This window comes from Pomacea canaliculata, linkage group LG3 (assembly GCF_003073045.1).
Source record: "Pomacea canaliculata isolate SZHN2017 linkage group LG3, ASM307304v1, whole genome shotgun sequence".
NCBI classification, from domain to species: domain Eukaryota; kingdom Metazoa; phylum Mollusca; class Gastropoda; order Architaenioglossa; family Ampullariidae; genus Pomacea; species Pomacea canaliculata.
Genome location: NC_037592.1, coordinates 33,156,385 through 33,184,113, shown reverse-complemented (window position 1 = coordinate 33,184,113; position 27,729 = coordinate 33,156,385). Strand labels below are relative to the sequence as shown.

At 42.1% G+C, this 27,729-nt stretch overlaps 1 protein-coding gene across 1 annotated transcript; it reads left to right on the top strand.

Annotated features, from left to right (window-relative positions):
* Positions 1 to 1,239: 1,239 nt before the first annotated feature.
* LOC112560066 (myosin-VIIa-like) lies at positions 1,240 to 27,729 on the top strand. Its single transcript, XM_025231639.1, is given in 51 exon segments — positions 1,240 to 2,155; positions 4,055 to 4,235; positions 6,668 to 6,722; positions 7,162 to 7,422; positions 7,773 to 7,957; positions 8,221 to 8,342; positions 8,473 to 8,729; positions 8,986 to 9,052; positions 9,055 to 9,138; positions 9,405 to 9,481; positions 9,816 to 10,072; positions 10,193 to 10,271; positions 10,501 to 10,653; positions 10,869 to 11,004; positions 11,142 to 11,272; positions 11,528 to 11,677; positions 11,943 to 12,188; positions 12,407 to 12,586; positions 12,790 to 12,885; positions 13,049 to 13,171; positions 13,524 to 13,640; positions 13,974 to 14,024; positions 14,444 to 14,593; positions 15,257 to 15,340; positions 15,611 to 15,712; positions 15,919 to 15,948; positions 15,951 to 16,144; positions 16,432 to 16,549; positions 16,931 to 17,059; positions 17,423 to 17,596; positions 17,841 to 18,068; positions 18,274 to 18,480; positions 18,647 to 18,855; positions 19,209 to 19,372; positions 19,632 to 19,799; positions 19,802 to 19,815; positions 20,148 to 20,269; positions 20,472 to 20,626; positions 20,947 to 21,038; positions 21,173 to 21,234; positions 21,475 to 21,627; positions 21,901 to 22,003; positions 22,327 to 22,441; positions 22,583 to 22,669; positions 22,939 to 23,045; positions 23,204 to 23,322; positions 23,773 to 23,839; positions 24,423 to 24,539; positions 24,710 to 24,793; positions 25,124 to 25,243; positions 25,466 to 27,729. Coding segments are annotated over 49 exon segments (6,342 nt in total). The 5' UTR covers positions 1,240 to 2,155; positions 4,055 to 4,235; positions 6,668 to 6,704; the 3' UTR covers positions 25,544 to 27,729.

Sequence of the window (27,729 nt, the reverse complement as noted above, 5' to 3'; positions counted from 1 at the left end):
ATCCACGAACGCTCTTTTGTGAATGTCGTCATCGGATCACAGACTGGACAGAGCTGACGACAAACGTAAGGACAGACTTCCAAGCAGTGTGACGGACACCTGGACTGGTCAGTTACTTTGTTTTTTAGATGATATTCTTTCTTTGTACGTACTTTTCACAGGTATGTATATTTACAGAAGAGGCTGGATTTAGTGCTAGTATTTTTATAGAAATAAAATAATGTTGACCCATTGTTTCGGATGTTTGACGGAATCTTTTGATTTTATGGTCGGTCGTGACAAAGATTTATTTGTTGTAGAGTATTTTAAAATATGAATCACAAATGTGTGCTCCAAGACCAACCGTTCACTCACTGGGACTCTTCGGTTGTTTACAAAATGGTTATCGTTGAGTATAATAGTCCCAGCAACTTCTTTTCTCTTCGCCAGACTTTGCCCTCCTCATCCTGATGGTGAGCCAGAAAGGAAATGTGGTGACTGTACACAGTCTTATTGTTGTTCCTTCTTTTTATCTGTGTCGCTTGTCGTTACTGGCGACATGTGTGCTCATGGTGGAGATCCTGTATTGTCAGTGTGACTGTAACCTGCTGTGCACACGTGAGTAGAGAAATGTCAACATGCACAGACCTCGACTTCATTGAAAATACTGTATACCAACAACACGGACTCCTCTCCAAAGATTTTCCTCTCACCTAAACTCCACAAAAAACTTTATTTTCTCCGTATAACGTTGGTCTGTGAGTACGTCCTCAAAAATACTCAATCCGAATTAAACGTCTTGTAATCAGGAGAAGCTGACCGCCGGACTGGGAAGTCGTCAGGGTTAAAAGGTCGATGATGACAGATTGCACAAATGAACGAATTGATTGTGAGGACGTTGTCACAAGCGGTAAGAAAGACTAGACACGTTCCATGTTATTAAAGTAATAAATGTGAAGAAATGAACAAATGTGGGGATTACATCCAGGTAACACGTTGTGATGGCTCACTTCATGTCTCATTCGGTGACCAAGACAACTAACAGACGATGAGATTAGTTCTGATTGAAGGGGTTAGTTCAGGAATAAAGCACTGACAGAAATGACAAGGTGAAATAGTATTCTTGGACATTGATTTCCAGTCTTTTATAGAAAACATAAAAATGTGACAGGTACTGAAAATATTTTTAAAGCTAGTAGTTCAATTTAAAAAAAAAATTACAGGATGGTCGATAACTGTGACAGTTGAAGGTAAAGAAGGCACATCGTCGTCATCATCATACCTTAGGACATTAGAATGTCGCAATGAAAACATCCATTTCAGAGTAAAGCTGACTGTATGCGGATACAGATAATTATAGATGCAAATGATTAGCTTACAAGGTAAATACACAACAGCAGAATAATCGATCAAAAACACGCGGTGCACCGAAAAAACTCGTTTAACGCCAACTTCGTTGTGTGTCACTAGGAGCTACCTGCTTCAGCAGTCAGGTAACAGGAGTCTGAAATGTAACTGTTACATGTTGACAGTCAAGATAACGACTTGAAAAGTGTGCATTAGGTCCCTTGTTAACACACACACACTCTCACACACACACGCACACAAACACGTACCCACGCACGCACATATTTAGGAAAGAACAGTTCAATAGCGAGTCAAGAGTGAACACACGGAGTGCAGTCGGGAGGAGGGCGAGGAGTGTGACCCACCCTAAGAGTATTTGTGAGGATCAAAGTAGAAATCGTGCTAATCCGCTCTTTGGAGGGAGAGCCGCCAGCAGGTGATCGATACCCACCCTGACCCACGCGATCACCGCCAGCCACCACACTGACTGGCTGATCGCCAACCACAGAGCCTGCTTGTTGTAAATCATTTGACTGCTCTGGCAGGTGAATGGAAACCGATCACCAGTCGTTCACACAATTTCCAGTGGACTGAACGCTAAAAGTATGTGTTTGCTCCATGTGAACAGTAGAGACCCCGGGGGCACCTGTCCAGCCGCCTGAAATGACGGAAGCTTTCTGGGGACGTTGAGTGAACATTCTTGTTGTCCTCGAGGAGTTACTAAGCGATGAATAAGATGCATTCCAGCTGCAAGGTGACTGATCAATGTTGAGCACTTTTGTTGGGTCATCAAGTTTCCAAACTGAACGTACAAAGAAACATCAGGAATGTAAGTACAGCTTCGCATAGTTTAGTAGATTAAATAAGAATGTTGAAAATAGATTCTCTATTTATTTAAAATTATTACAGTTGCCATGAAAACAAAATCAACTAAAGTAGTTTAAGTATTTAACTGTTCATCAAGCTGACTTGTTTAATATCAACATTCACTGTGTTAGTGTAGACTGCCCGCCATTTCTCTGTCAAAGCAGCAAGTATTCTCGTGTTTATGCGATGAAAGGTCGTGTCGAGGTCAGCCCACGGAGCGATAACTCTGCAGAAGGTTCCGTAAGGCGCGAGAAACCTCCCGACACCTCAAATCGCGTGCAGCTGTTGAAACCGGGAGGACAAAAGCATGCAATCCAAGGGCGTGGGCTTGTCTTCCTCCTCCGGCGTCACCGGCTCTCGTCTTCACGCGAGATGTCGCTCCTGCTCTTGCGTGAGCTGCGCGAGAAAAACAAACCCGTTAGTACGTCACTAGTGATGACGTGCGTTATAACGTGTATGCCCGGAGAACACACTGGTAGCACTGGCGCATTGATTTTACAGATAACAGGACTTCGGGACTTTTTTTTTCATTCCTGTTTGGCGAAACGTTTTACTGAATGTCACGCAGGTCGCGAAGATAACGGTGGCCGCAGGTGAAGGAGGTCAGATTAGACGTTGCATGGTGACAGCAGACGTAGGGGTGGGGAGGGACGACTGTTGGAATGCGTCCCTGTGGACGTGATTGCCTGATGGCGAACGTTGATAGAATCGATTTGCTTTTCGAAAGCCTGACGAGGGGAGAGAGTGCGAATACGTGTGTCGCGCGTGCAGGTGTGTTAATGCACTGGCACAGTCGCCTCCAGGTACCGAGATCGTTTCCTCGCAGATCAAGAGATTGTATGGGAGTAAAGAGGTAGTGAAGGAGGAGTCATTCGTCTTGAGAGTACGGCTTAGTGACCGAGGAGTAGAAGAAGAAATGAAGGCAGAAGAAGAGGAAGATTATTGTTTTTTATCTCGAGGAAACGAAAGTAGAAGAAGAAAAGAGAAGGAGGGATATAAGGGGAGTAGGTGTGGCTTTGTAGTGTTAACCTTTGGTCTGAAGATTTAGACCCAGTGGGTGGTGATATGTTTTACTGCTCGGGGTCAGCCAGTTCCCGCTGCGAGCCTCTGAGGTACAATCGATGACGTGTTTCGAACCCGAGCACCACAAAGCACGGGTCATCGCTGTTGTCTGCTGTAAATTCTTTGCAACGTTAAAAAAACACAAAAATATTCTACCCTGCCTATCCTTTCATTTTTATGCCCCAAGCAGGAGCTTGTTTAAAATCCTCCTATATAAAAATACTAGGAAAATATCCTAATTACCTGTTGGTTTAGATTAAGGGTAGGGGTATTTATTAACCAGGAAGATTAGGATTAACTAGTTTAAAATGTTGCATCCATACCAACAAAAGTATTATTCAATCGTTGTGCACTAAGCTGTTTACTGATAAAACTGACCTTACCAGCTGCTTCCAGGTAAGATATATCCCAGATTTGTTCCTTGAAACACGCAGTACAGCACTCGTATCTCTACCTACTCGAGACAACAGCTACACCGTTAGGGACATCCGTGAAAAGTGAATAAAAAAATCTCTAATCAAAATTCAAAAAAGAGGACTTCAGCTTCTACAATGGTCTTGATCAGTAACTGCTTCTAACAACAACGAACGGATTCAACTACAGACGTCGGAGTGTTTTACCTGTACGAACAAACAATAACTTCGAGGCCTCGGTCACCTGTTCACTTCGTTTATTTTTTTAAAAAAAATACTTCTCTCTCAAGCTGCCCGTATGCCGGTACTTGAGAGATAACACGTCTGCTTAAGCTTTGCCGAGATATGCCACACACAGATTTTGTAACCCAAGGGGCTTCGTACAGGTGAGCTTGAAACTGTTCGGTGTCTGATGAGCCCGAGGCGCATGCTCCGTTGTGGGAGGTTTTGCTGGGCGTGCCGTGCCGTGAGGTTGGTGTCGGGACGTGTTGATACTTTCACTGACCTGCTGGAAATGGACGCAAGCTTGTGACTGTGCACGCAACCCATTGTTCAGGAAAATATCCGGTAAAGTATAAACACTTTGACCGCGAGTAACACTGTTTTCTTGCTGTAATAACGGGTATCTACGATATCTTCCTTGTCCACCCTGTTGGTTAGTCCTTGTCGAGATAAGCTATTGCAGCGGTATGTTAAGGTAAAACTAGACCAACAGGTAAGTTTTAATGTAATGACTGAATAAGTTAGTGTGTCGACAGATTTCCACGCTTTTTGTAAGTCACAGTTACGACCGTGTGGTATGACTGTGTCCTACCTGGCGGGTGTCCAAGTAGTGCAACCGCTCGTTGGTGTAACTTTGTCGTAGATAAACCCTTAATATATACCTGAGTACAGGAATCACTACATGCATAAAGTTTCGTGAGGGAAAGGTGGGAACAACATTATAACTGCTTGTAGACGGTGAAGACAAATATGGAAATCAGTAATTTACATAATCTAACATCGACCTGAGGCCACCGAGTGTGACAAGGTTGTGACATGGTGCACACCTTCTGTTGCCGTCGAAAAGTTAATAATGTAGACTCAGTGTGTTGCTGATGAAGTGGCTTTTTGCTAGTAGAAGTCGTCCGAGCAAGTCTTGACTGGCAATGTTTATAAAATGCACATTTGTCACCCTTTCGCTTTTTAAAGGAAAAGGCAAGTAAACTAGCAAACTGGCTACGGACCTTTTGAATCGTTGCAGCTCACAATTTTGAGCAAAACAATTGTTTACTTACAATCACATACATAAAACACAGCTCAGGAGCGATACAAGTAGGCCGCCATATTTTATTGTCCAGTGACGTCATCAACCGTTTAGGTGCGAGCTTTCTTATCAAATGATATCTCCAACATAATTAGAGTCGGTTTGTTTCCCTTTACAGAAAGAATACGAAACATAGCGGTATGTGAAAACAATTACACAGCTGTTTTAGATATAACTGTAAGTAAACTCTAAATTTCGAGAGGAAACGATTGAGAATATCAGTTGTTATGAGTTAAGTCCAGTGTGTCATTTCCCTTGCCTTGTCCTTTAAGCCAATAAAAATGTGAAAAGTGACTAGAAAGTGACCGTAAAAGGTTCTTTGCACTTAAATAACTTTGTTTTTATTATTATATTTTTATTTTGGTCTTCCTTTTGTTCAGTTTCTTTCTTTTTGTGCTTTATGTGTTCCTCCCCTAGTCTAACCTCCATATGAAACTGTATACATCATTCCACTAAACACATACTGCTGAACTATGAGCTACAACTTCAACATGGCTGACATGTAAAACCTGGGTGTAACATAGTCACACACTCGACAGTTTAGGTGCATTTAAAGGGCCATCGACAGGAGTTTGACAAATTGCGACTTCCTCATTGGAGGAGACGACGAAGATAAAGGACAGACTACAGTAGTCGTGGTGGTGGTGGTGGTGGTGGTGGTGGTGGTGGTGGTATGCCATACAGACCTGTGTGCATTATCTCGAGTGGGTGTGTTACTGACAGGTGACGGGTGGGCCGCTTTCCTCAGGCGGTTTTAAACGTGCGACACTTCATTAAAAAAAGAGATCTGTGAATGTGATAATAAAAGTACCTTGCTCTACAGTTTGCAGTCACATCCACGTGTTCGTCCTGTGTTATCAGAACCCGCGCTGCCCGAAATAAGACAAACCAGAAAGATAAACGGTCAAGACATCTGTCAGTCTACAGAAGCTGATGAATAGTCCATGACCGATATAGTCCACCTCCAATATTCTGTCTGATTGTGCATGCTGATATGCATCGGAGTGTGCACTGGATTATTTATTTATGTGCTTGTGGGTTTCGTACAACGATCCATGCTGTTTACCATGGAGTAATAAGAAAACAAATTCCCAGATTCTCTTCTACTTAAAGTCGTAAGAAGACAGTAGGACTTATATCTGGCTCTCTACCGGGTAAAAATAACCCCGAAATATAAAGATACTAAGTAGATGCACGAGGCTTTCATCTGTCACTAATTATTACATCACGTGAACATTCTGTTTTGACCAGTTTAAAGGCTAACCCGAGTGTAACGCCTCATTTAAATGAGCTTGAAACTGAAGGATGTTCTGTAGCTTCACAAGACTGCGAAAATGAGAGTGAAGACAATCCACGTATGCTCTCTACACATTAAGATAATAAATATGAAAAATGTATTCGTGATGACTACGTTATTTGATATTAACATGTCAGAACATTGATAATGTTTTGACTGAATTCACGTTTGTCTTTAACCAGTATGGAAACTTAAAGTAAGTGATAGAGTAGAAACCAGCCAAATTAAACTCCTTCACATAAGGGACAAAACATGTCACTGACACAGAATAACTACTAAAAATGGATTTGACTGTAATTTAGACTTTTGGTAATAATAATGACGATATCTTATATAATAACACAAGGATTGCAATGGAACAGTGAAATGTCATTATTTTTCCTTTGTTGAAAACAGCTCACTGGAGTCATCGTCCACAGAGTAGTCTCTCAACATGGTAATAGTTACGAAGGTATGTATCGTATCTGTGATTTTATTTTTTTCAAGTTCTAAACCTGTAGTGTTTGTCCTCGGTGACCTCCCTCGGAGGACTATGATAAGCGTTATCCAATAAACGCATGCAATGAAAACATTTTCTTTGAGCAGTGTTCTTTCTTATATGGAAAGGGAGGCGCCAACAGAGTTTACATAGGGCTTTGGTTAAAAAAAGAACAAAAACAAAACTGACAAATATATAAGGGCTGATTATTTCTGGGTGAGAGATAAGAGTAGGTTTCTAGGAATTAAAACTTCTTTTGGAAGCTGTAAGGTACTACTGTATGGATATCCGTCAATCAGTCACATATAACATTGGTGACTAAAAAAGTTAAAGTTCACTCCGACTGGTGTGTGGACCCTGTAGGGGTAGAATTTTTCTCTTCATACCTTCAAAATATGTTGCTTGGCTGCAGGACGACTTCGTGTGGCTGGACCCAGAGAAAGATGGCGAGTTTGCCGTCGCCATCGGCGCCAGGGTGCTTCAGACGGAGTCCGGCCGCACCAAGGTGGTGGACGACGACGGGCGAGAGCTGTGGGTGGACAGCAAGCGGCAAGTGCGCCGCATGCACCCGACTTCCATTGAGGGTGTGGAGGACATGATCTCTCTGGGAGAGCTCAATGAGGCTGGCATCCTGCGGAACCTGCTCATACGTTACATGGACCACGTTATCTACGTGAGTCACCTGCCTCGGGGTTGGGGTTGGGGGTGGTAGATTGGGTACCGAACGCGAGATGTTATTCTTCCCGGTCTGTTTATGGGGCCCAGCCACGATCTGAAGGTAGCTCTGCTGGAAGCAGATTTGTAGCTCTAATGGTTCTCGTAAGGACATACTTGGAATGCTTTGCCATTGAATTGTCATATGTTTCATAAATTATATGTTATTTTATCTGTTGGCTGTGGCTGGGAGGGTGATTTTGTGGGTCAGTTAATTGTTTTAAATATGTCAATGCATTAAGGCAGATGACTTAGCTTTATCGAAGATGATATTATAACTGTATGCAACGATATGTAACGGAATGGCAGACATACACGGGGTCCATCTTGGTGGCAGTCAACCCCTATGAGGTGTTGCCAATCTACAGTACCGAGCAGATACAGGCCTACCAGAACAAGAGGATCGGTCAGATGCCTCCGCACATCTTCGCCATCGCCGACAACAGCTACAACAATATGCAACGATACCAGCACGACCAGTGCATCATCATAAGGTAGGCGTAAAAAAAAATCAGAGGACATTTCCATTGTGATCCTTCGGTAGCGCCATTAAGCACTTTGAGTTAACGTTCTTATCTGATACAAAGATGGCGCTCCAATGGGACGTCATCCACATTGCTAACAACTCTGGTGTGTAGGAACAGGGTACCGTGCGCTAAAATAACGCAATGTACAGAGTACAAAATTGAAATAAATCTGCTGGGGGATGGGGAATGCCATCAAACTCTTTGACTAAGATGATTTTTCTTCGCTGCAGCGGCGAGTCTGGCGCCGGGAAGACGGAGAGCGCAAAGCTGATCCTGCAATACCTGGCGGCCATCAGTGGTCAGCACTCGTGGATTGAACAACAGGTCCTGGAGGCCAACCCTGTCATGGAAGGTCAGTCTCTGCTTCCTTCTGAAACAGCCAACAAAGAAATTTATTATCGATAACTTTCTTTGTAAACAACCAAACATTTATATGTTCAAATAAACATATTCAATTTTGTTATGCATTCAATATTTTTAAGCTTTCGGGAACGCGAAGACCATCAGAAACGACAACTCTAGCCGTTTCGGCAAGTACATCGACATTCATTTCAACCAAAAGGGTGCAATAGAGGGCGCCAAGATCGACCAGTACCTGTTGGAGAAGACACGCATCGTCAGCCAAGCTCGTGACGAGCGTAACTACCACATCTTCTACTGCATGCTGGCCGGCCTGTCTCCTGAGGAGCGCCACAAGCTCGACCTGCAAGACGCCACACACTACCACTACCTGACGCAGGTAAACACCGCCTCCACACATCGTCAAAATGTCACTAAAATGATGGCATCACAGAACAAATAGCTCACATAGTTACATAAAGGAAGGAAAGTTGACCTGGGGAATATTATCATTGAAAAGATCGTTACTCTTGGTAGACACACATTAAAGGTAGATTTTTCTAAATATCATGCAAGAAAGAAACTTTTCATTTCTGTCGACTACCATTTTCCTGATGGTCGGCACGTGTGGTGACTTGTAGCATCTATGTGTTCAGGGAGGAAGCATCGTCTGTGAAGGACGGGAAGATCAAAAAGATTTCAACGCCATTCGTTCGGCCATGAAGTGTTGGCCTTCAGCGATACAGAGGTGTGGGACTTGTTCAAGGTCCTGGCGGCTTTGCTGCACGTCGGCAATGTCCAGTTTAGCGGTAAGTCCACCTATGTACATAAACTTCTATATCTTCTATATCTACACTGATTTGTTATCGGCGGTAAGCCTCCTATACTACTGCTGACTTTACAAGTCTTACATTGATATTACTTTTTGTTTGTTTTTTTAAAATATAAATCTGACTTTCTTGAGTAGCATGCCCTATACACCAACCTTGATTTAACCCTCAGTGCGAAATTACCTAAGCAATAAAATTTATTCATGCCATGTAATAACTTTTTAAAAATAATTTTGAATCAACAGCTATAGAGCTGCAGAACATGGAGGCCACGGAGGTCAAGGACATCTCGTGCGTCAACAAGGCGGCGCGACTGTTGGACGTGAGTCACTCGTTCCTTCATTCTCTACTTTACGTCACATCCACACAAAATGTGTTTGTTATGTACTCCAGGCAGAGATTATGACCATTATTATTGACTTTTTAAAAGAAATTCCTCTCGTCCCTTGACTACAATCATTGACAGCAGAATCAGCAGCTGCAGAAATGTCGGAGGGAAAGGAGGGGTGGGTGATAGAGGGAGTGTTGTGTTGGTATTTCATCATCATCATCATCATCATCATCTGATCTGTCGGCTGGGGTATTGTGTCATTTATGCTTTCGTTAGCGTCACAGCGCGATGCGTTGATCTGTGACCTCTGACCTATCGTGCGCAGGCGACCGCGCAGCACCTGGTGGAGGTGCTGACCAAGCGGACCATCAAGACGACGGAGGACAGCGTGACGGCCACCATGGGTGCCGCTGCTGCCGTCGACGTGCGAGACGCCTTCGTCAAAGGCATCTACGGCCGCATGTTCGTCTGGATCGTCAACAAGATCAACGCCGCCATCTACAAGCCGCCGCACAAGGGGCGCTACCGCCAGTCCATTGGTGTGCTGGACATCTTCGGGTTTGAAAACTTCGTGAACAACAGGTCAGGGATGCAGTCCACCGACACTACCTCTGAAATTCTTAGACTTAGAACACAAAGTTCTTCACGTGAAACTCTTCAAGCTGACCTTTCTGTCCTTCAATGCTTATTTTTTTTTTTCAGTTTCGAGCAGCTGTGCATCAACTATGCAAACGAGAATCTTCAGCAATTCTTCGTGAAACACATCTTCAAACTGGAACAGGTGAGAAAAGATAAGAAAGATAATACCTTTGTGATGATGAGGTGGCAATTGTATTGAGCACTGAGTATTTTGTGAAAGGACAGTCATAGTCTTGGCATATTGCAAGAGTGTTGCTGATGCATCCCACCCAGCCAGTGGCCTGTTAGATAAGTTTTACCGGTAGAAACAGAAACTTATGTATTGATAGACTTCTCAAATAACACCACGATGGTCTTTCTTTTCCTCGCAGCAAGAGTACAACTTGGAAGGCATCAGTTGGAAGCATATCGAGTTTGTGGACAATCAGGCGGCTCTTCACCTCATTGCAGTCAGCTCCATGAACATCCTGGCTCTCATTGACGAGGAAAGCAAGTTTCCCAAGTGAGGAACTGATGATGACTCCGTACTGTTGACCGATCAGCTGTAACCCATGTAACATCATTCTTGTGCCCTGTTCTATCCCTCTCCACCTCCATCTCTTTGTACATCACTGTACTGCAAAACACAACTTCCCTGGTTCAAATCCCGCATGTGTGAGTGGCTGGAAAACTCCATTCAAGCTAGAACGAGTACCTGACGACTGTGATTCATACCTGGCTGTGTTTCTCTTGTCTTCAGGGGACTGACGACACGATGTTGGAGAAGCTGCACCATCACCACACGAGCAACCCACTCTATTTGAAACCCAAAGGTCAACAGAACCGCACCTTCGGGTTGTCGCATTTTGCAGGCTCCGTCTTCTACAACAGCCGGGGTGGGTAGCTACCTCCTCCTTGTCCTCCGACAGTTAATATACAACTGACTTCCATGTCACCTTATGCGACAAGTACTCGTGGCTAATTAAATATTTTCTAGCAGTCTCACCTGTTTATTACCTGACTGTTTCTTAAGTTATGCTATTTTTATGCCGCCAGGGTTTCTTGGAGAAAAATCGAGACACCTTCAATGCTGATCTCATGCGGTTCGTTAATACCTCCAAAAGCAAATTTCTTCGCTCGCTTTTTGCTGCTGATGTCACTACGGTAAGACATTTTGCCATTAGTAGATTAGTGGAATTTAAAGGCGAGGAAGAATGATCAGGCATCACATGTTGAAGATTTATGACCTATAACCTTTTGAATTTCACTTTACCTTAGAGCTTATTTTACAATAAATATCGCTTGTTGAAGGTATTCTTCGTTGTAATGCTCCCTTGTTTAATGCACTCAAACCACTTGAATATTGCTGTCAACATGTCAAATGGACTGTTGTTTATACTGATGTCTTTGTTCCCTCAGACAAACTTACCTGGCAAGGACACGGTGCGCAGGGCCCCGACACTGGCGGCGCAGTTCAAAAAGTCGCTGGAATCTCTCATGAAGACCCTGAGTCAGTGCCAGCCATTCTTTGTGAGGTGCATCAAACCTAATGAGTTCAAGAAGCCGCTGGTCAGTGGACTGGTTTCTGTATTTGACACAACGAGAGAGAAAGAAGAAACAAAAGAAATGAGAAGGGGATATGGGAAGATACTCTGTGAGAGAGAGAGGGAGAGGGAGGGAGAGGGAGGGAGAGGGGAGTGTTTTGAAGTATATATATATATAGGTGCATGTTTATGTTTGTGCGGATATATATATGCTGGAGAGTGTGTGTGTGTGTTTGTGTGTGTGACTAACATCGGCAAGTTATTCAAGTTATTCTCTCATGTCTCGGCAGGTGTTTGACCGCGAGCTGTGCTGCAAGCAGCTGCGCTATTCGGGTATGATGGAAACCATCCGCATCCGGCGAGCTGGCTACCCCATACGTCATCACTTCGACAAGTTCGTCGATCGTTACCGCCTGCTGGTCACCGGGGTGGGGCCGTCTCACAGAGTGGACTGTTCGGCTGCGGCCGCCGCGATCTGTCTGCAAGTCTTCAAAAATGCTGACTACCAGATTGGCAAAACAAAGGTTTTTCTTAAGGTGAACCTCCTGATGCTTCTGTACACATCACTGTATGTGAACAGCTGAAAATCTAAGTGTACATTTATTTTTTATTTTATTATTATTATTATTATTATTATTATTATTATTATTATTATTATTATTATTATTATTATTATTATTATTATTATTATTATTATTTGTCTTGCTATGAACACCCCTGCCAACTGCTTAACACACCTGTTCCGCTGTGACAGGATGCCCAAGATGCGTACCTGGAGCAGCAGCGGGAGCTGGCGCTGACGGAGAAGACGGTGCTGATACAAACGGCCGTCCGCTGCTGGTTCTACCGCCGACGTTTCGTGCAGGAGCGCACAGCCATCGTCACGGTGCAGCGACAATGGAGGATGATAGCCGAGCGACGACGGTTCCTCAAGGTTTGTTCCCTTGCACCACCTAGAGAGGGAAATGAGAGTGGGTTGACACGAGAGAGAGAGATGAGAGTGGTTGGATGATAGAGAGATGAGAGTGGTTGGATGATAGAGAGATGAGAGTGGTTGGATGATAGAGAGATGAGAGTGGTTCACTCTAGCTTTTTTCAAAGCACAGCATGTGTAGACATGACTTTATCTACCTACAGATGCACAAAGGCTTCCTTCGTCTGCAAGCGAACCTGAGGTCCCGCATCCTAGAGGCGCGCTACCGGAGCATCAAAGACTGGGTCATCGGCCTGCAGGTAAGAACGTCACGTGATTGGAAAACGCTCCTCGGGTCTCCCAGGTAGCCTTAGCATGCCGTGACCACGGTCCCTCGTGAATAGTTTCACTAAGTCTGTTATGACAGAGCAAATAGAATCAGAATACCGTCTGGTTAATTAATGGCTTCATTTCATGTGGCAGCGGGTGTGTCGCGGCTACCTGATCCGCCAGTGGTCAGGGAAACGCCTGATTGCTCTCATTAAGATCCAGGCGGCAGTGAAGACAATCGTCGCTAAGCAACAGCTTCGTCGTTTGCTTTTGCACGTGAGTGGCTCAACGTTCTAAATAAGCTATGTTTTTCTAGAAGCCTTTGTTTATAATAATAAATTAAGCTATTTTTATTTGGCTTTGCTTATGCAAAGAGGGTTTGCACTATGGTAAATATCCGTGTGGCTATTTTTAGACATGCGAGCTAAAGAGATGAGCTGCCTCAAGACGTTGGACATTAAACCGTCTAGCCCATGGATTGGGTAGAACATTACATGTTGGCGCTGTTACTGTTACTTCAGATAACATTATATGTTGACTCTGTTACTGTTACTTCACATAACATTACATGTTGGCGCTGTTACTGTTACTTCAGATAACATTACATGTTGACTCTATTACCTTTCAGAAGAAACACCCAGAACTACCCATGGAAAAACTGAGCATGCCAGCTGGCAAACAAGACCAAGCAAGGGGAATTAGGCGAGAAGGCAGGGAAAGCATCACGAAGGCTGACACTGAGTTGGTAAGACAGTCAGTGTCTATAGCCAATGTACACTATGTATGTGTTAGTGTAGACAGTCAGTGTATGTAGTCAGACAGTGTGTGGAGTCAGAAAATGTCAGTAAGTGTATGTCTATAGTCAGTGTATATCGTAAGTATAGGAAGTCCCTTTTGAACAAGGTCTGTTCTGTCGGTGTATACTTGACTTATGTTTGTTGCTGACGTTTTCAGATATTTACTAATTTGTCCAATTCTTGTATTTACTTATATTTATTTCTGATGTTCTGGTAGTGCTGGTAACTAAAACAAAGTGTCCATGAAAAGTCTTCTGTCATTCGAGAACTGTACGTTGCAGGTGACCAGCCTCTTTGAAGGTCTGGACAACTCTGAGGAGTTACCTACACCAGTAAGTTGTTTACCTGGTGTGTCCTTAGTGTGTGGAGAGAGAGTAAATGCTGATGATGGTGTCTGGCAAACATCCTGATCTCTCTCACACTTGTTTTAAAAACTGTTTTGCATAGCTGCTGCCACCTCCTCCACTGTTACAGCAGGCTGAAACTAATTACTGTTAATGAATGAATGAATTTCTGGCAATGTATGTTGCACATAAACACACATTCCCCCAAAATACCTCGCTTCCCCCAAACACAAAATATTTTATATTATTATTATTATTATTATTATTATTGTTATTATTATTAAAAAATAATGGGAATTTGTAAAACACATTTCCATACCTAACAGAAGGTTCAATACGTTTTACAAAAGAAAGCCAAATGTTATCGTACTTGTAGATGATTCTAGAAGAAGTATGTACTTTTTCAGGAACCTCAAGGGCAGCCACCACCAGAATACGAAGATTTCAAGTTTTCCAAATTTGCCTCGGCCTACTTCCAGCACAATGCTTCTCACACGTTCGTGCGCCGGCCACTCAAGTACCCGCTGCTACCCGTGCGGAGTCCTGATGAACTTCTGGTGAGCACACCCTGCTCTTGATTACACACTTTGTTCTTACCGTCATGCAGCAGAGGAGAGGCATTAGATGGGTGGGCAGACTATAGGTGACCTGCCATCTTCAGGGTATTTGTGTACAGTTCCTGTGGTGTTATCTTGCCTGCAGATTATTTACTTTGGAATTCAGACGAATGTTGTAATTAACATGAAATATTACTTAACTTTAGCTTATTTAAATGCTCAGTTACTTCAATTTTTAGTCTGATTTTTTTTTCTTCCTTAGTCATTTTTTCAATATTCCTTCATTGCTTTTTTTTATTCCGTCACTATTTTTTTAACACTTTCCAACATTCTTTTTTTTTTCCTTTTATTCCTCGTTTTTTTTCTTTTGCTTTTTCCTTTCTTTTTCTCCTCCGTTGTTTTCTTCCCTTGTTTGTTTTTTTGTTTTTTTTTTTGTTGCCTTCGTTGCTTTCATTATTTTTGTCCTTTTTATCATCTTTCTTTCATTTCTTTATTTATTTCGTTTCTCCTTTTCTTCCGTCTATAAAGTTTCTTTGCTTTGTTTATTTCCTCTTTGTAATCTGTTGGATTTTAATAAAACAGAATCCCAAAACAATAAAGTAAACAGCATAGCCGAGCAGGTCAATGAGGTCAACCTATCGTTGCTCATGTTTTAATGTTCAGGCAGCGTTGACTGTGTGGGTGGTCATCTTACGGTTCATGGGAGACCTTCCAGAACCTCGGCCACGAGCTGGTGACAATGACGAGGTTTGTATGCACAATGATGCGCATGCGCGTGCGTGTGTGTGTGTGTGTGTGTGTGCGTGTTTGTGTGTGTGCGTGTGGGAACTATGATCAAATTATCACGTGAGTGTAGGATATGAAATTATAAATTCTATGTTATGGCATACAGACTTAGTTTTGTGTGAAGACAAGCGGGTCTACAGGTCACATCATGGTGAGAGTGTTACATCTGTCACTCCACTGACTACGTCACTGATATGATTTCTACAAACCATCCAATCATGTTGCACACAGGAAAGCAAGTCCACGCCTGTGATGGCCAAAATCTACGCGACAATCGGACGAAAGGTCAGCCAGCAAGATCTGGAGGACTTCAGGAGAGAAGCGGAAATAATGGTGAGCAGCAGCTGACATGATAATAACTTGATGATGAGAGTATCGCTCCTCTACCCTTCATCTCTATGTAGTCAGGTGACGTGTCTAATAGACACCGTCTGAGACACTAAATGATCCAATGACAGAAGATTGTAACGCCTGTGTGTATGTGTGTGTGTACGTGTGCGTGTGTGTGTGTGTGCTGCATGTGCATCTCTACCTTACAGGAGAAGGAGAAGAACCACGGACCTACCAGAAGCGAACTCTGAACAAACCACCTCAAGGAAAGCTGGTGTCACTCACCTTGAAGAAGAAGTCGATGATATCGGACATCGATGATTACAATGACACAAAGCAAGATGGCGGAAGATCGTTTCTGGAGAACCAGCCAATGACGCACCAGGAAAAGCTACACTTCATCATCGGACATGGCATTCTGCGACCAAACCTTCGGTACACCTCCTGGCTGTGTCTTTACATTTGACCCTAAACAAAGACCTTGACCTCCAGCATCACCCAGACACACATTTCCTCTAATAACCTCTCGGAGCAAATGTGTTTTTAGATTCTCGTATCTCGAGTTGCCAAAGATTTTTCAAAAATCCTGTAGATGGTTACGACTGTTGTCCATTCGCCATTGTTTCTTATTGCCATTAGTGTTGTAATGGGTTTGTCTCCTGCTGTTCCAAAGAAAAAAGTTGATGTTTGTAGTAATGGAGAACGCTGTGACTGTTAAACAGGGATGAAATCTTCTGTCAGATCTGCAAGCAGTTAACAGAAAACCCTTCAAAGACCAGTTACAACCGGGGATGGATTCTACTTTGCCTTTGTCTCGGGTGTTTCACACCTTCCAGCCGGGTAGAAAAAGCAACCACACATACATTTATACACACACATTCCCTCTCTACACACATACAAAAGCTTGAATATACAGAAGGAGAGAAGAGTGTAGTATGTTTTTGAACTTTATTGAGACGGAAAAGTAAAATCAGAAAATGTTGATCGTAAGCCAGGAGTTGCGGTTAAATACTTTGGGCTCCAAAAGGTTTACACTGTTTACTCTAAAATAACCACAATACTAAAACCGTGTAAAAATAATACATGAGGATGCATAAGTAGTGATATGATGATAATTATTATTATTATTATTATTATTATTATTATTATTATTATTATTATTATTATTATTATTATTATTATTATTATTATAACTAAGAAATTGACGCCTATTACTTTCAGCTGTTCAGCTACCTGCAAAACTTCATCAACTCAGGTCCTCCTCGATTTGCCAAGTACTGTCAGGCTCGACTGCAACGGACGATGGCCAACGGACCTCGTAGCCAGCCGCCGAGCCACGCGGAACTTGAGGTAATTTGCCAACGACCCTCCCCTTACTCCCTCATCCCTTCCCTCATCCCCGCCAAATTCCTATGGGGAGGAGGACTGTCATTGTGTCACTGTGTATATGTCTCCATAAAATCGAGGAACAGGTAGACTAGAACTCACCTGGGGGCGTTTTGAGGGGAGGGCTGTGTAAATACGATAGCGATCCTCGTACCTAAGTTTTTAATTTGACCACTTCAAAGTAGTTCAGACTCTGTAATAAACAGTAATAGTTGATTACTTAAAATTAAAAGAAGATTTTTGAAAATCTGACTTTTTAATGCAATAATTTGTGCATTTTTAATTAATTTTTTTAAATATTAATGTTTTTGAATCCCCGCACTTCAGGCGACTCGTCTAGCCAAGCCCATCATGCTGTCCGTCGTGTCCATGGATGGAGAAGTCAAAGACTTGCAGGGCGACTGTGCCACCACCGCCTCTGAACTGTGTCAGCAAATCGCCGACCGAATCAGCCTCAAAGACCGCTTTGGATTCTCTCTTTATGTTGCAGTCTTTGACAAGGTATTGCACCTGGCCACGTTTTATTCATTCCATGAAGCCATTAGACACTCAAAAACCTATGTGTTTGAGGGAAGGGAACGAATAAAGGGATTTATGTAGGCTTTGAAATAAATTTAAATGCTTTCAAAGAAGTTTAAAAAAGTTTTTTAACAAAGATTTTAGTATTTTTTAGTGACTGGTTTCTTTCTGTTTTTCTGTAGCTAAAAATTGATAGAAGTGCATGGGTTTTTTTTTAATGTTTAAGGTCGCATCCCTTGGGAGTGGTCGTGATCACGTGATGGACGCCGTGTCTCAGTGCGAGCAGCATGCCAAAGAGCAAGGAGTACACGAGGACAAAGTACCCTGGAGACTTTTCTTCCGCAAAGAGATCTTCACTCCTTGGCACGACCCCAGAGAGGACCGGGTGGCCACTCGACTCATCTACAAGCAGATCGTGCGAGGGGTGAAGTCGGGTGAATACCGTTTCGAGAAGGTGAGAGAATCCTTTGGTCTATTCTGCTATTTCTACTTCTTCTCTTTTCTTGTTTTGACCCATCCATGTTGTAAGCCTCTTGGTAATGTCTACAGGTGTGAGTGTGTGTTGAGAGGGGAAAGGGAGGTAACAGGAGCTCGTGTCCTTACGTCACGTGTGTATTGCTTAATCCCAGTGAAATATTTTCTCCCCAAATTTTCTTCAGAACGAGGACCTGGCGCTGCACGCGGCCAAACACTATTTCGTGGAACACGGGCGGAAGGTCACGCCAGACGCTCTGCAAAACATCATCAACACCACCATCCCCGACTCTCAGCTCCAGCGGCCTGAAGCTGTGAAAAGCTGGATGACTCTGCTCGACAACAGCCTCAAGCATCAGTACTTTTCTGCCGAGGGCATCGAGCCCGAGAAGGTGGGTGGTAAGGCAAGGAATATCGTGAAGGGCGCAGCATGGTGGGTGACAGCAGTCTTAAAGAATGTACAATCCTTGGAACTGGGGTGCACTCTGTTGGAGACGTTGATGTCTGGGGTATTATTATTATTATTTTTTATTTATTTTTTTTTTTTTTTTTGCCAAGGTGAAAGACGATGTGGTGATGGCCGCCATGCACAAGTGGCCTATGCTCTTCTCACGAGTCTTCGAGCTGCGGTGGTCAGCAGGGAAAGGCCTCTCTGCCAGTGAGGCAGTCCTGGCGGTCAACTGGACTGGTGTGTACCTGCTCAACGACAGGGAGCAAGTGGTGCAGGAGATGCCCTACCCTGAGATCATGACCATATCAGAGGCAAAGTACGGGTACTCTGTGGCAAAGTCTTGATAAGAGTCACGAGAACAGAAATGCGGCTTATGACCGCTTGTTTGTACGATGACGAGAGAACAGGAAGAATGTTTGTAGTTTAACCAGAAGAAAGTGTGAGAGGCTGTTTCCAATGTTCTTCTTTTGCTATTGATAACTTCAGACGCGATTTCAGTTGTTGTCTCACATGCGCTCGCACTAGCTCTCACAGGATGTCTTTTTGTGTAGTTTCACGGAAAATATACCTGATGATTCGAACACCAATTAGGGTGAGGTTAGGATTACACGAGGCGGTTAGGCTAGATGAGAACACTGTGGACATTGATATTTCTTGGATTTTCTGTAGGACAGACAACAGGCAAGGACCGGGCTTTGAACTGACCCTAGCCAAAGGAGCTAAGTACACTTTCCTAACCTCCAGTGAGGCGCAGGAGCTCATTGCTTACATGTGGAACGGCCTGAAGAAACGGTCTCGTCACGTGATCGCCACACAGGACATCAATCCTGAAAGTGAGAGTCCCCTTCCCCGTCTATGTGGGTCTGTGTTAGTGTTTCTGTGTCTGTGTGACATTGTCTCTATTATTTTATTTATCTCACCCATTTCTACTTAATCTTTATCTTTCACTTTTGATCTCTTCGTCCTTTCAATGCCTCTTCCTCCTGCCATCCACCTTTTTAGAGTTTCTTCTTCTGCTGTTCCTCAACTCTTCATCCCAATCTGACTCTTTCTCTTCGATCTGTTAATTGTTGGTTGTTGATTGCATGGCAGGTGGCACTGACCTCCTGGCGGTCAGAAAGAATGACCTCATAGTCTTACAATACAGCAGTGGGCCAAGGAACAGAGTCCAGGCTGGTTCTATGGCGAGAATGTCCGGACTTCCCGTAAAGGCGACTTCCAGTCCGAGTGTGTCCACATCATCCCAATACTGTCCTCACCCTCTCAAGACCTTTTGGTATTTCGACTCTTTGAAATATAAATAAAAATCCTTTTTGTATCTTAGCTCCTTTGAATATAAATGTTCTCTGTGCTACAATCACTATTTGAATCTGAGACTTTTTCAGTTAATTATTTATTTATTTTTGTCTTTATGCCGACTTCACGTGCTTTTGATTGACCTGTGCGAAATCCAGTTATCACTGAAGTAACAGCACTTAGCGATAATACAGAATACTTTCTGAAGTAACTGTATAAGTAGTGGTCTTCATAGAGGTTTGGTTGGTTTAGTAAACAGTGATAATAATTACAAAAACTGTTGATTAAGTCTAGTGGCCTTGGTCATTGCAGAACTTACTGATCAAGTTTAGTGGATTATCAGCGATCGAGTCGACTGCCCCAGAGGTAGATGCCGCGGTGGCGAAGAATGAGAGCGCGTTCACTCTGGAAGAATATTCTAAGACACATTTCAGGTAGGTGACTGGTGCTTTGATGTTGAGGATGCACCTAACAATGCAAACTTACCTACTGGAGCATAGAAACTCCTGGGATCTGGGATGGGGTGAGGCTAAGAACGAGTGAGTAACGCATTAATAGACAAACTCATTTCTCTCCGGAACCCGATTCCTAGACCTAGTTATTTCCTTGGTTTTAACCCTTTGTTACATGTTCCAGCAAGCCACTCAAAGACCTGAAGAGTGGAACTGTGAGGTCCTTCAATCGCCAGGTGGAGTTGTGGCGCTACTCGAAAGAAACGTTGATGCAGCCGCTGCTCAAGAAGGTGATGGAGAACAGCGAGCTCAGAGGAGATGCCTGCAGGTGCTTCCTTGATATCCTTTCTTGCTGGAAACAGTCGGGTTTTATGTATGGGTGATTTCTTTGTTTTGTGGGTGTACAAAAGCTGTAAAACAAGCCTCAACAGATTCAAACAGACAGGGTGGAGCGGGACGAAGTTTTGGCAGACGATGTGTAAGAGGAGATTTATTTATTTATGAGTGTGAGAGAGGATGAGAGAGAGAGAAGGGGGTAGTAAAAGCGAGGATAAAAAGTGAGAGAAATGTGGGATAAACAGAGAGGAGTGAACAGAGAGATAGCTGAGTAATGAACGCTCACACCAGTGTTCCGGGTAGCGACCTTAACAGCAGCTAACCTATTCTCAAGTACATGGGTGACCACCCCACCAAAAAGACGAAAGTGATCACAGAGCTGACCGACCAGATCTTCGAACCACCCCTAAGAAATGTGAGTAATCTCGCTGAATTTTGTTTTTAAATATCTGCACGTGCTTCTATTTCAAAACTGTTTGATCAGAAAATCTTTGGAATACTTGAATGGATAGCTTCAGCCGTAATTTTTTATTATTTTATGTTTTGCAGGAGCTTTTACGAGATGAAGTCTACTGTCAAATCATGAAGCAGTTGACTGACAACTTTAACAGGTAATATAGATGATAACAATGATGATGATGATGATGATGATGATGATGATGATGATGATGACGACGACGACCACATTTTACTCATTATTTGAAAGAAAAGTACGTGACTGTTGTATTTCAGTAGCTTAACCTTTGTATTTTGAAAGGTTAATGGAAAGATGAAAGCTCTATATAAAGGGGGAATCACTCCATCAGAGTTAATCATTCCATGGTTTGTGTGTGCGTGTGATGTTTTCACAGGGTGAGTGAAGAAAGGGGCTGGCACCTAATGTGGATGGCTACAGGAAGCTTTGCTCCAAGCAAATCTCTTCATCGGGAACTACTCCAATTTCTTAACACCAGATTGTCGCCCTTTGTGTCAGGATGTCTTCAGCGTTTGGAGAAAACTCTAAGGTTATTATAGTCGGATTTTAAGAAATTTTCAATAAAAAGAAAAGAAAAACCAAACAAAAATACCTACATCTTGACAGTGCCATGGATGATAAATGCTTTTATTTTAATTAATACTTTTAAGCTTGCTCATAGAAAATGTGTATGTCATGGGGCATAGAATCAGAAACCCCAGGTGTTGACAGACAAGCAGAGAAATTGCTGGCCCTGAGTGTTTGTGATGGCTACTTCATCCAGCCTGTAAAACTATGTCACGATGGAAAGGTCGGGTTGCAGGCACGGGACTAGGAAATATCCGCCACACGTGCTGGAAGTCAACGCCTCTCAGCATCATGCAACCATCCTCCACAAGATCTCGCTGCCCGACGACACTGACGAGGTAGGAGGTTCCTCAACCACAGCTTGTGTCCGGTGTCAGCACTCAGATGTTTTCTTCCAATTTTCCTTTGCTTTTTTGGTTTTGGTTTTGGTTTTTGTTTTTGTTTTTTTTTTTTTTCATTAGTAGTATTTTATTATTAGTAGTATTTTATTATTATTATTATTATTATTATTATTATTATTATTATTATTATTATTATTATTATTATTATTATTATTATTATTATTATTATTATTATTATTGGTAGGATGGGAACGGGCGATATTTGAGCAACAAAATTATACTTCACACATGCATGCGTGATTCAAGTTTTCTGTCTGCAGGCCTTTGAGATCGACTCCCATACAAGAGCTGAGGACATCTGTCGGGGTATCGCAGGGAGACTCGCTCTGAAGTCCTCAGAAGGGTTGTCAGTCTTCATCAAGTTGGAAGGCATGGGTGAGCACACGACTAGCTGGTGGACATTCATTTTGACAATAGACTGGTTCATTTTATAGTTAACTCTGTGTTTACATTACGATAAATTGTAGATAATGTGGGACGAATTCTCTCAATGAATGATTTTGAATCTCGTCGCAGTGATCAGCGTTCCTCCCAACGACTTCTTTTTTGACTTCGTCCGAGAAGCGTCGGACAGCGTGTGGAAAACTCGTCCAGCGTATGACGGTCAGTACTGACAAATACTGGAGTCAGTTTGTGTGACTGACACTGACTGTAAGGTGCTGTCATCAACAGGAGGTGACAGACTGCAATGTGCTGTGTGACCAAAGTTAGCGCAAAGGTCAATGGTTGCCTCTGTCTTTATAGAAATCTTTTGATTATCCTTTGAAAAAATACAGGTCACCAAAAATCTTTTTTTTTTTTTTTTTTTTTCACTGACGCCATAAATGAGAAAAGGAAATATGCTTATGTAAGTTCATTTCTTTAATTTACAGGTACTCCCCCGAACTTTACCTATCAGGTGTTTTTCGTCAAGAAACTTTGGACAAATGTTGTCCCGGGTGAGGACAAAAATGCTGATGTCATATTTCATTACCATCAGGTTGGTATGGTCTCTCTCTCCGTCTCTGTATTTTAACCTCTCATATTTTTAAATGCAGAGACAGGAGGGTCGCCTGTTTGAATTAGAAGCTCAGCTACCTATTTCATCTAGTGTTGATCATATCAATGTCTGATGTCAATGTAATAAATATCGCGCAGGAACTTCTGAAGTATCTTCGCGGTTACCATGCTTGCCCAGTGAAGGAGACCGCTTACCTGGCCGCTTTGATCTACCGGGCGATGCACGGAGATGACGCCACTCACCTGGTCAACTTCCCGTATGTAGTTACCGTTGTTTTATCTCGTGCGTGTGTGTGTGCGTGCGTGAGCACTAGTATTATCGACTGCTTTATTATTATTGCTTATAATGTATAATACATCAATATAAAATATTCATATTTATTTATATCGGTTATTTGGTGCCGGCAGTGATGATCTTTCAGCCAAATGAACTCGCGGAATAATATGTTTTTAATTTAATTTATTGACATAATTTATTGACAGCTTATCATATTTTACTTGGTTTGTGCTCATTGTTGATAGTAAATACACTGCATAGTACAATCTATACAACAGCAACACGTTTTTAAAAAAAATATATTTAAAAAGAAGATTTTTCCAGAAGATTTGGAAGGGTCCTAAGATGTTCTATAACTTGCGACCTCACTTTTTAGGTAAACACTTTCCGATTTAATTATTTGTTTGTTGTTTATGTTTTGTTTTAATAGTGCCGTACAAAAGTTGCTGATTCCATTAGACCAAATGAAATCACAAGCATCGTATGACTGGAAGAAGGTGATTGTTCTTGTTTGTCTGTGATTTCTGTTGTGTTTGTCATGTTTGCCTCATACAGAATGTTCATAGACACCTTCCTCCTCTTGCCGTTTATTTTCTAAACCTTCTTTATTACTGTCATCAGCTGCTTATTCTTCCCGTTTGTATTTACCGTTCTCGTAGTTCTCAGTCTTGTTGTTGGGTTGTTTTTTTTTTCTTTTGCCCTTTTTTGTTATTGTTGTTTTCATGTTTACTGTCTTAGCTTTTTTTAAATTGGTTTTTCTTTATTTTTTGTGCCCTCTTGGTTTTTTTTACATATTTTCTTATTCTTTCTTCCATTTTCCTGCTCCTCTTATTTATGTGTGTTTGTAATAGTGTTTGTATGTGTGTGTGTGAGAGAGAGAGAGAGTGGGCTAGTGTGTGTGTGTGTTCGTGATAGTGAATGAGTATGTATGAGAGAGAGAAAAAAAAAGATAGAGGGAGTGTGTGTGTGTGCATGCGTGCATGTGACAAAGGGTACACGTGGTAGTACATATGTCTTATGCCCGTTTGACTTTTTATGTACATTTACAAGTGTGCGCCCACAATCTGATTGTGCTTTCAGGTCGTCATGGATATGTTCAACAAAACCAAAGGCAAAAGCAAGGACGAAGCGAAGATCGAGTTTCTGAAAACTGTTTACAAGTGGCCAACCTTTGGGTCCGCATTCTTCGAAGTCAGGGTTAGTTCCCCTACACCCCACCTGCTTTGAGTAGTACACCTGAATATTGCTACCTTTCAGGGGAATTCTGTTTTCTATTTTCTATTTTCTTGACGTATGCTTTAAATAAGTGTAATAATTTAACAATTCAATTTATAATTGTATTAATTCAATTTGTGTATCTTCGACAGCAAACGTCTGAACTGAAATACCCACAGCACCTGCTGATTGCCATCAACAAGAACGGTGTCCTTCTCCTTGACCCTAAGACCAAGGTGAGCACACACTCGCCTGATTCTCACAACACACGAAGGCTCTCCACTGATTTCAGTGCTATTAAATGTTACCCGCATAACAAAGCTAATTACATAGAAATAAACACTAGAAAGAAAGAAAAATCCCTTACTGTTTACAAAATGAGTAGGGGACAAGCCTGACATCAGTTAACACACCGATCGTATCTTTAATACACTCGGAATGGACTGTTTTATATAGTAAGAATAATTTTAATTTCGTCGTAGACCCTAGACTGGAGATTAGTATTGCTATTCATGTTCTGGTTCTTAGTGTTTCACTTGTTCTTGGTTTCTTGTGACTTCTTCCAGAATCTTCTCGTCACATACCCATTCAATATGATTTCGAACTGGAGCACTGGTCGCACCTACTTCCATCTGACCATCGGAAGTCTTGTTCAAGGGACAAAGCTCATGTGCGAGACAGACCTGGTAAGTGTGTTGGTACTGATGAGTTGCAGGGCAAATCCACCTGCAGTCAAAGGTCAAAGCGCCGGCAGTTCATTACTATCCCGGGTACAAAAACCAAAAAGTTTTAAATGATTGGGCCTCATTCATTACAAAACTTTTTCAAACCCGAGTGAAAACTTTTCAAAATTTTAATTTCTGAGTTGACATGACTTTCATGCATTCGGTTTCTTGTGTCGTCTGCAGGGTTACAAGATGGACGACCTACTCGACTCCTACGTCAGCTTGATGGCGGCCAAAATGAAGCGCCATCATAACATCTAATGACGTCACATCCGCCTACACTAATTCCCAGCGTGCTGGGGACTCCTCAGCTTCTCCTCAGCAGTGGACAAGGACTTCGTTACATTCCTTATAATTTTTTTAGCCAGCGGACAGCGATCTCTATATGCATCATAATGCCCTGTCATCAACGGATTCGTTGAGTTTTTGAAATTCATGTCTCGCTGGTGAACTTGGAAGTGAAGCTTTCACTTCTGTAAATTTCTAGAACCGTCAACCTCCGTCGCTTGACATGTGGAATCCAGGATGTGCACACTTCATCAGCTGACTTCTTTGTACATTGGACAAAGCATCATACACCGCAAGTATCCTCCCTGCTCATTCCTGCAGCTAATGGAACAATAGTATTCTATTTATCATTGCTGTCTTATTACCCGCTTACATCCAGGCTTTTCTTAGACACATCCGAATGAGTCTTTTATAAAAAGAGACTTTTCATGACTCTCCCGTACTCAGGATGTGATAACATGAAGGTTGGTCAAGACCTTCGAGATTTTTTGTGTGATAGACAAAGGTCTCGATGAACAATCCTTCTTGTCGAAAATAGACCCTTATAGGTATGTTAGTCGCGAAGTAAGGAACAATCTTACCGATTCTATCAATGCTTTCTGCGGAAATATTGAAAGTGGCGCAAAAATGAGATTAACGATTGAAAGCAGATGTAAATCTGGATGTCTGGTGATTGATTTCAAAGAAACTCCTCCCCTCCCCCACCAAAAAAAAAGAAAAAAGATTTTGCTGGAGAGGGGAATGTGTTACCCACGCTTTTGCCTTCTATTTATTGAATATTTTAATACTAGTGACTGTATGTGCAAACATGTTTCCACAGTATTCAAACACTTTTACTCTTGTACACTTCCACCTATTTCTTTCAACAGCGCAAAATTTGTGGTGTCAACATTTGATTTTGCAGCATCATTCTTTTTTAATCCCATTCTATTGTTTCCGTTCGGTTCATATTGTGTGTTACTGCTTTATTGTGACTAGTTTGAAAAGAATTCACTTGTTGATATCTAGATTTTTCTGACGATTGAAACATTTTTTATGTATGCTTTCAAAGTGTACAGTTTATATTGTTATTTCCCATCGTATTTTATAGTCAATGTTATTTCATACCGCATTTTGTGAGATATGTATTTTCTTGAAAACATCGGCAGAGGCTAATATGACTTATCGCGATACCTATCAGACATTAATGTTAATGATACTGCAGATTTATGACACTTTTTGAAAAAAACGAATTCATGCTAGTGATTGGAGGATGGAAAGTATTAAAAATTGAGTGTTACTCTGAGGAATTATTCCCTTGACCACTGTTGGCTGTACATTAGTCAGGAGGCTAATCCTTGTCCAAACTTACGCCACTGGTTGACTTTCCAGAATGTTCACTGATGTAATTTTGAACAAGTCTTTTCGATTAAATTTTGTCTTCATACTATGTTGAAAATCATCCGGTTGTAAGTTTATTAACATATTTAATGTTCGTGTTCGTATTTGGTGATTATTACTGGAAGTTTGAAGTTGTTTTTTTTATCAGTTTAAGAAATGTCAGTTGTTGTTAGGTTGCTCGCATGTCGTGTGGTGACTTCTTTCTGAACATCAGTAACTACTTGGTATCATTTAGCTTACATTCCCTGTAATCACCTCCAGGTGGTCTGAACTCTCAAATACAAATTCAAGCTTTTGAAAAAAAAATAGTCAGTATCTGGCAAGGAAGGTTCATACTTTGTGTTTTAAGTGTTTGCACATGATGTATAAGAAAAGGACTCGCAGTGAATCTTGTGAATCTTCTCCATCCTGTTGCCTAAAGTAAATACTGCAAATTGGTTTCCCCTTCATTGCAGAGTTGCCTCCCGCAGTTGGCAAGGTTGTGTAGAATGTTTGCTCAATGAAGGTGTGACAGCAGCTGGGGACCTGGGGAAAGGGAGATGACAACTTTATAGCTACACGACAGACCATCATACATCCTTGTCTTGACATTTTCATGATGATTTTCTTTCTCCGTGTCTTCCGTGAGTTTTGTGCCCCTGGTTTATGTCCCCTGCATTGAAAATCTAACGTGCCGAGGAAACATAGTTCATACTTAACTAGTATTAGCGTTTGTTAAACAAAACTGTTTATGGGCCCATCTTTTATAATGTTTCTAAATAAACCTTTTTGTCATCGTC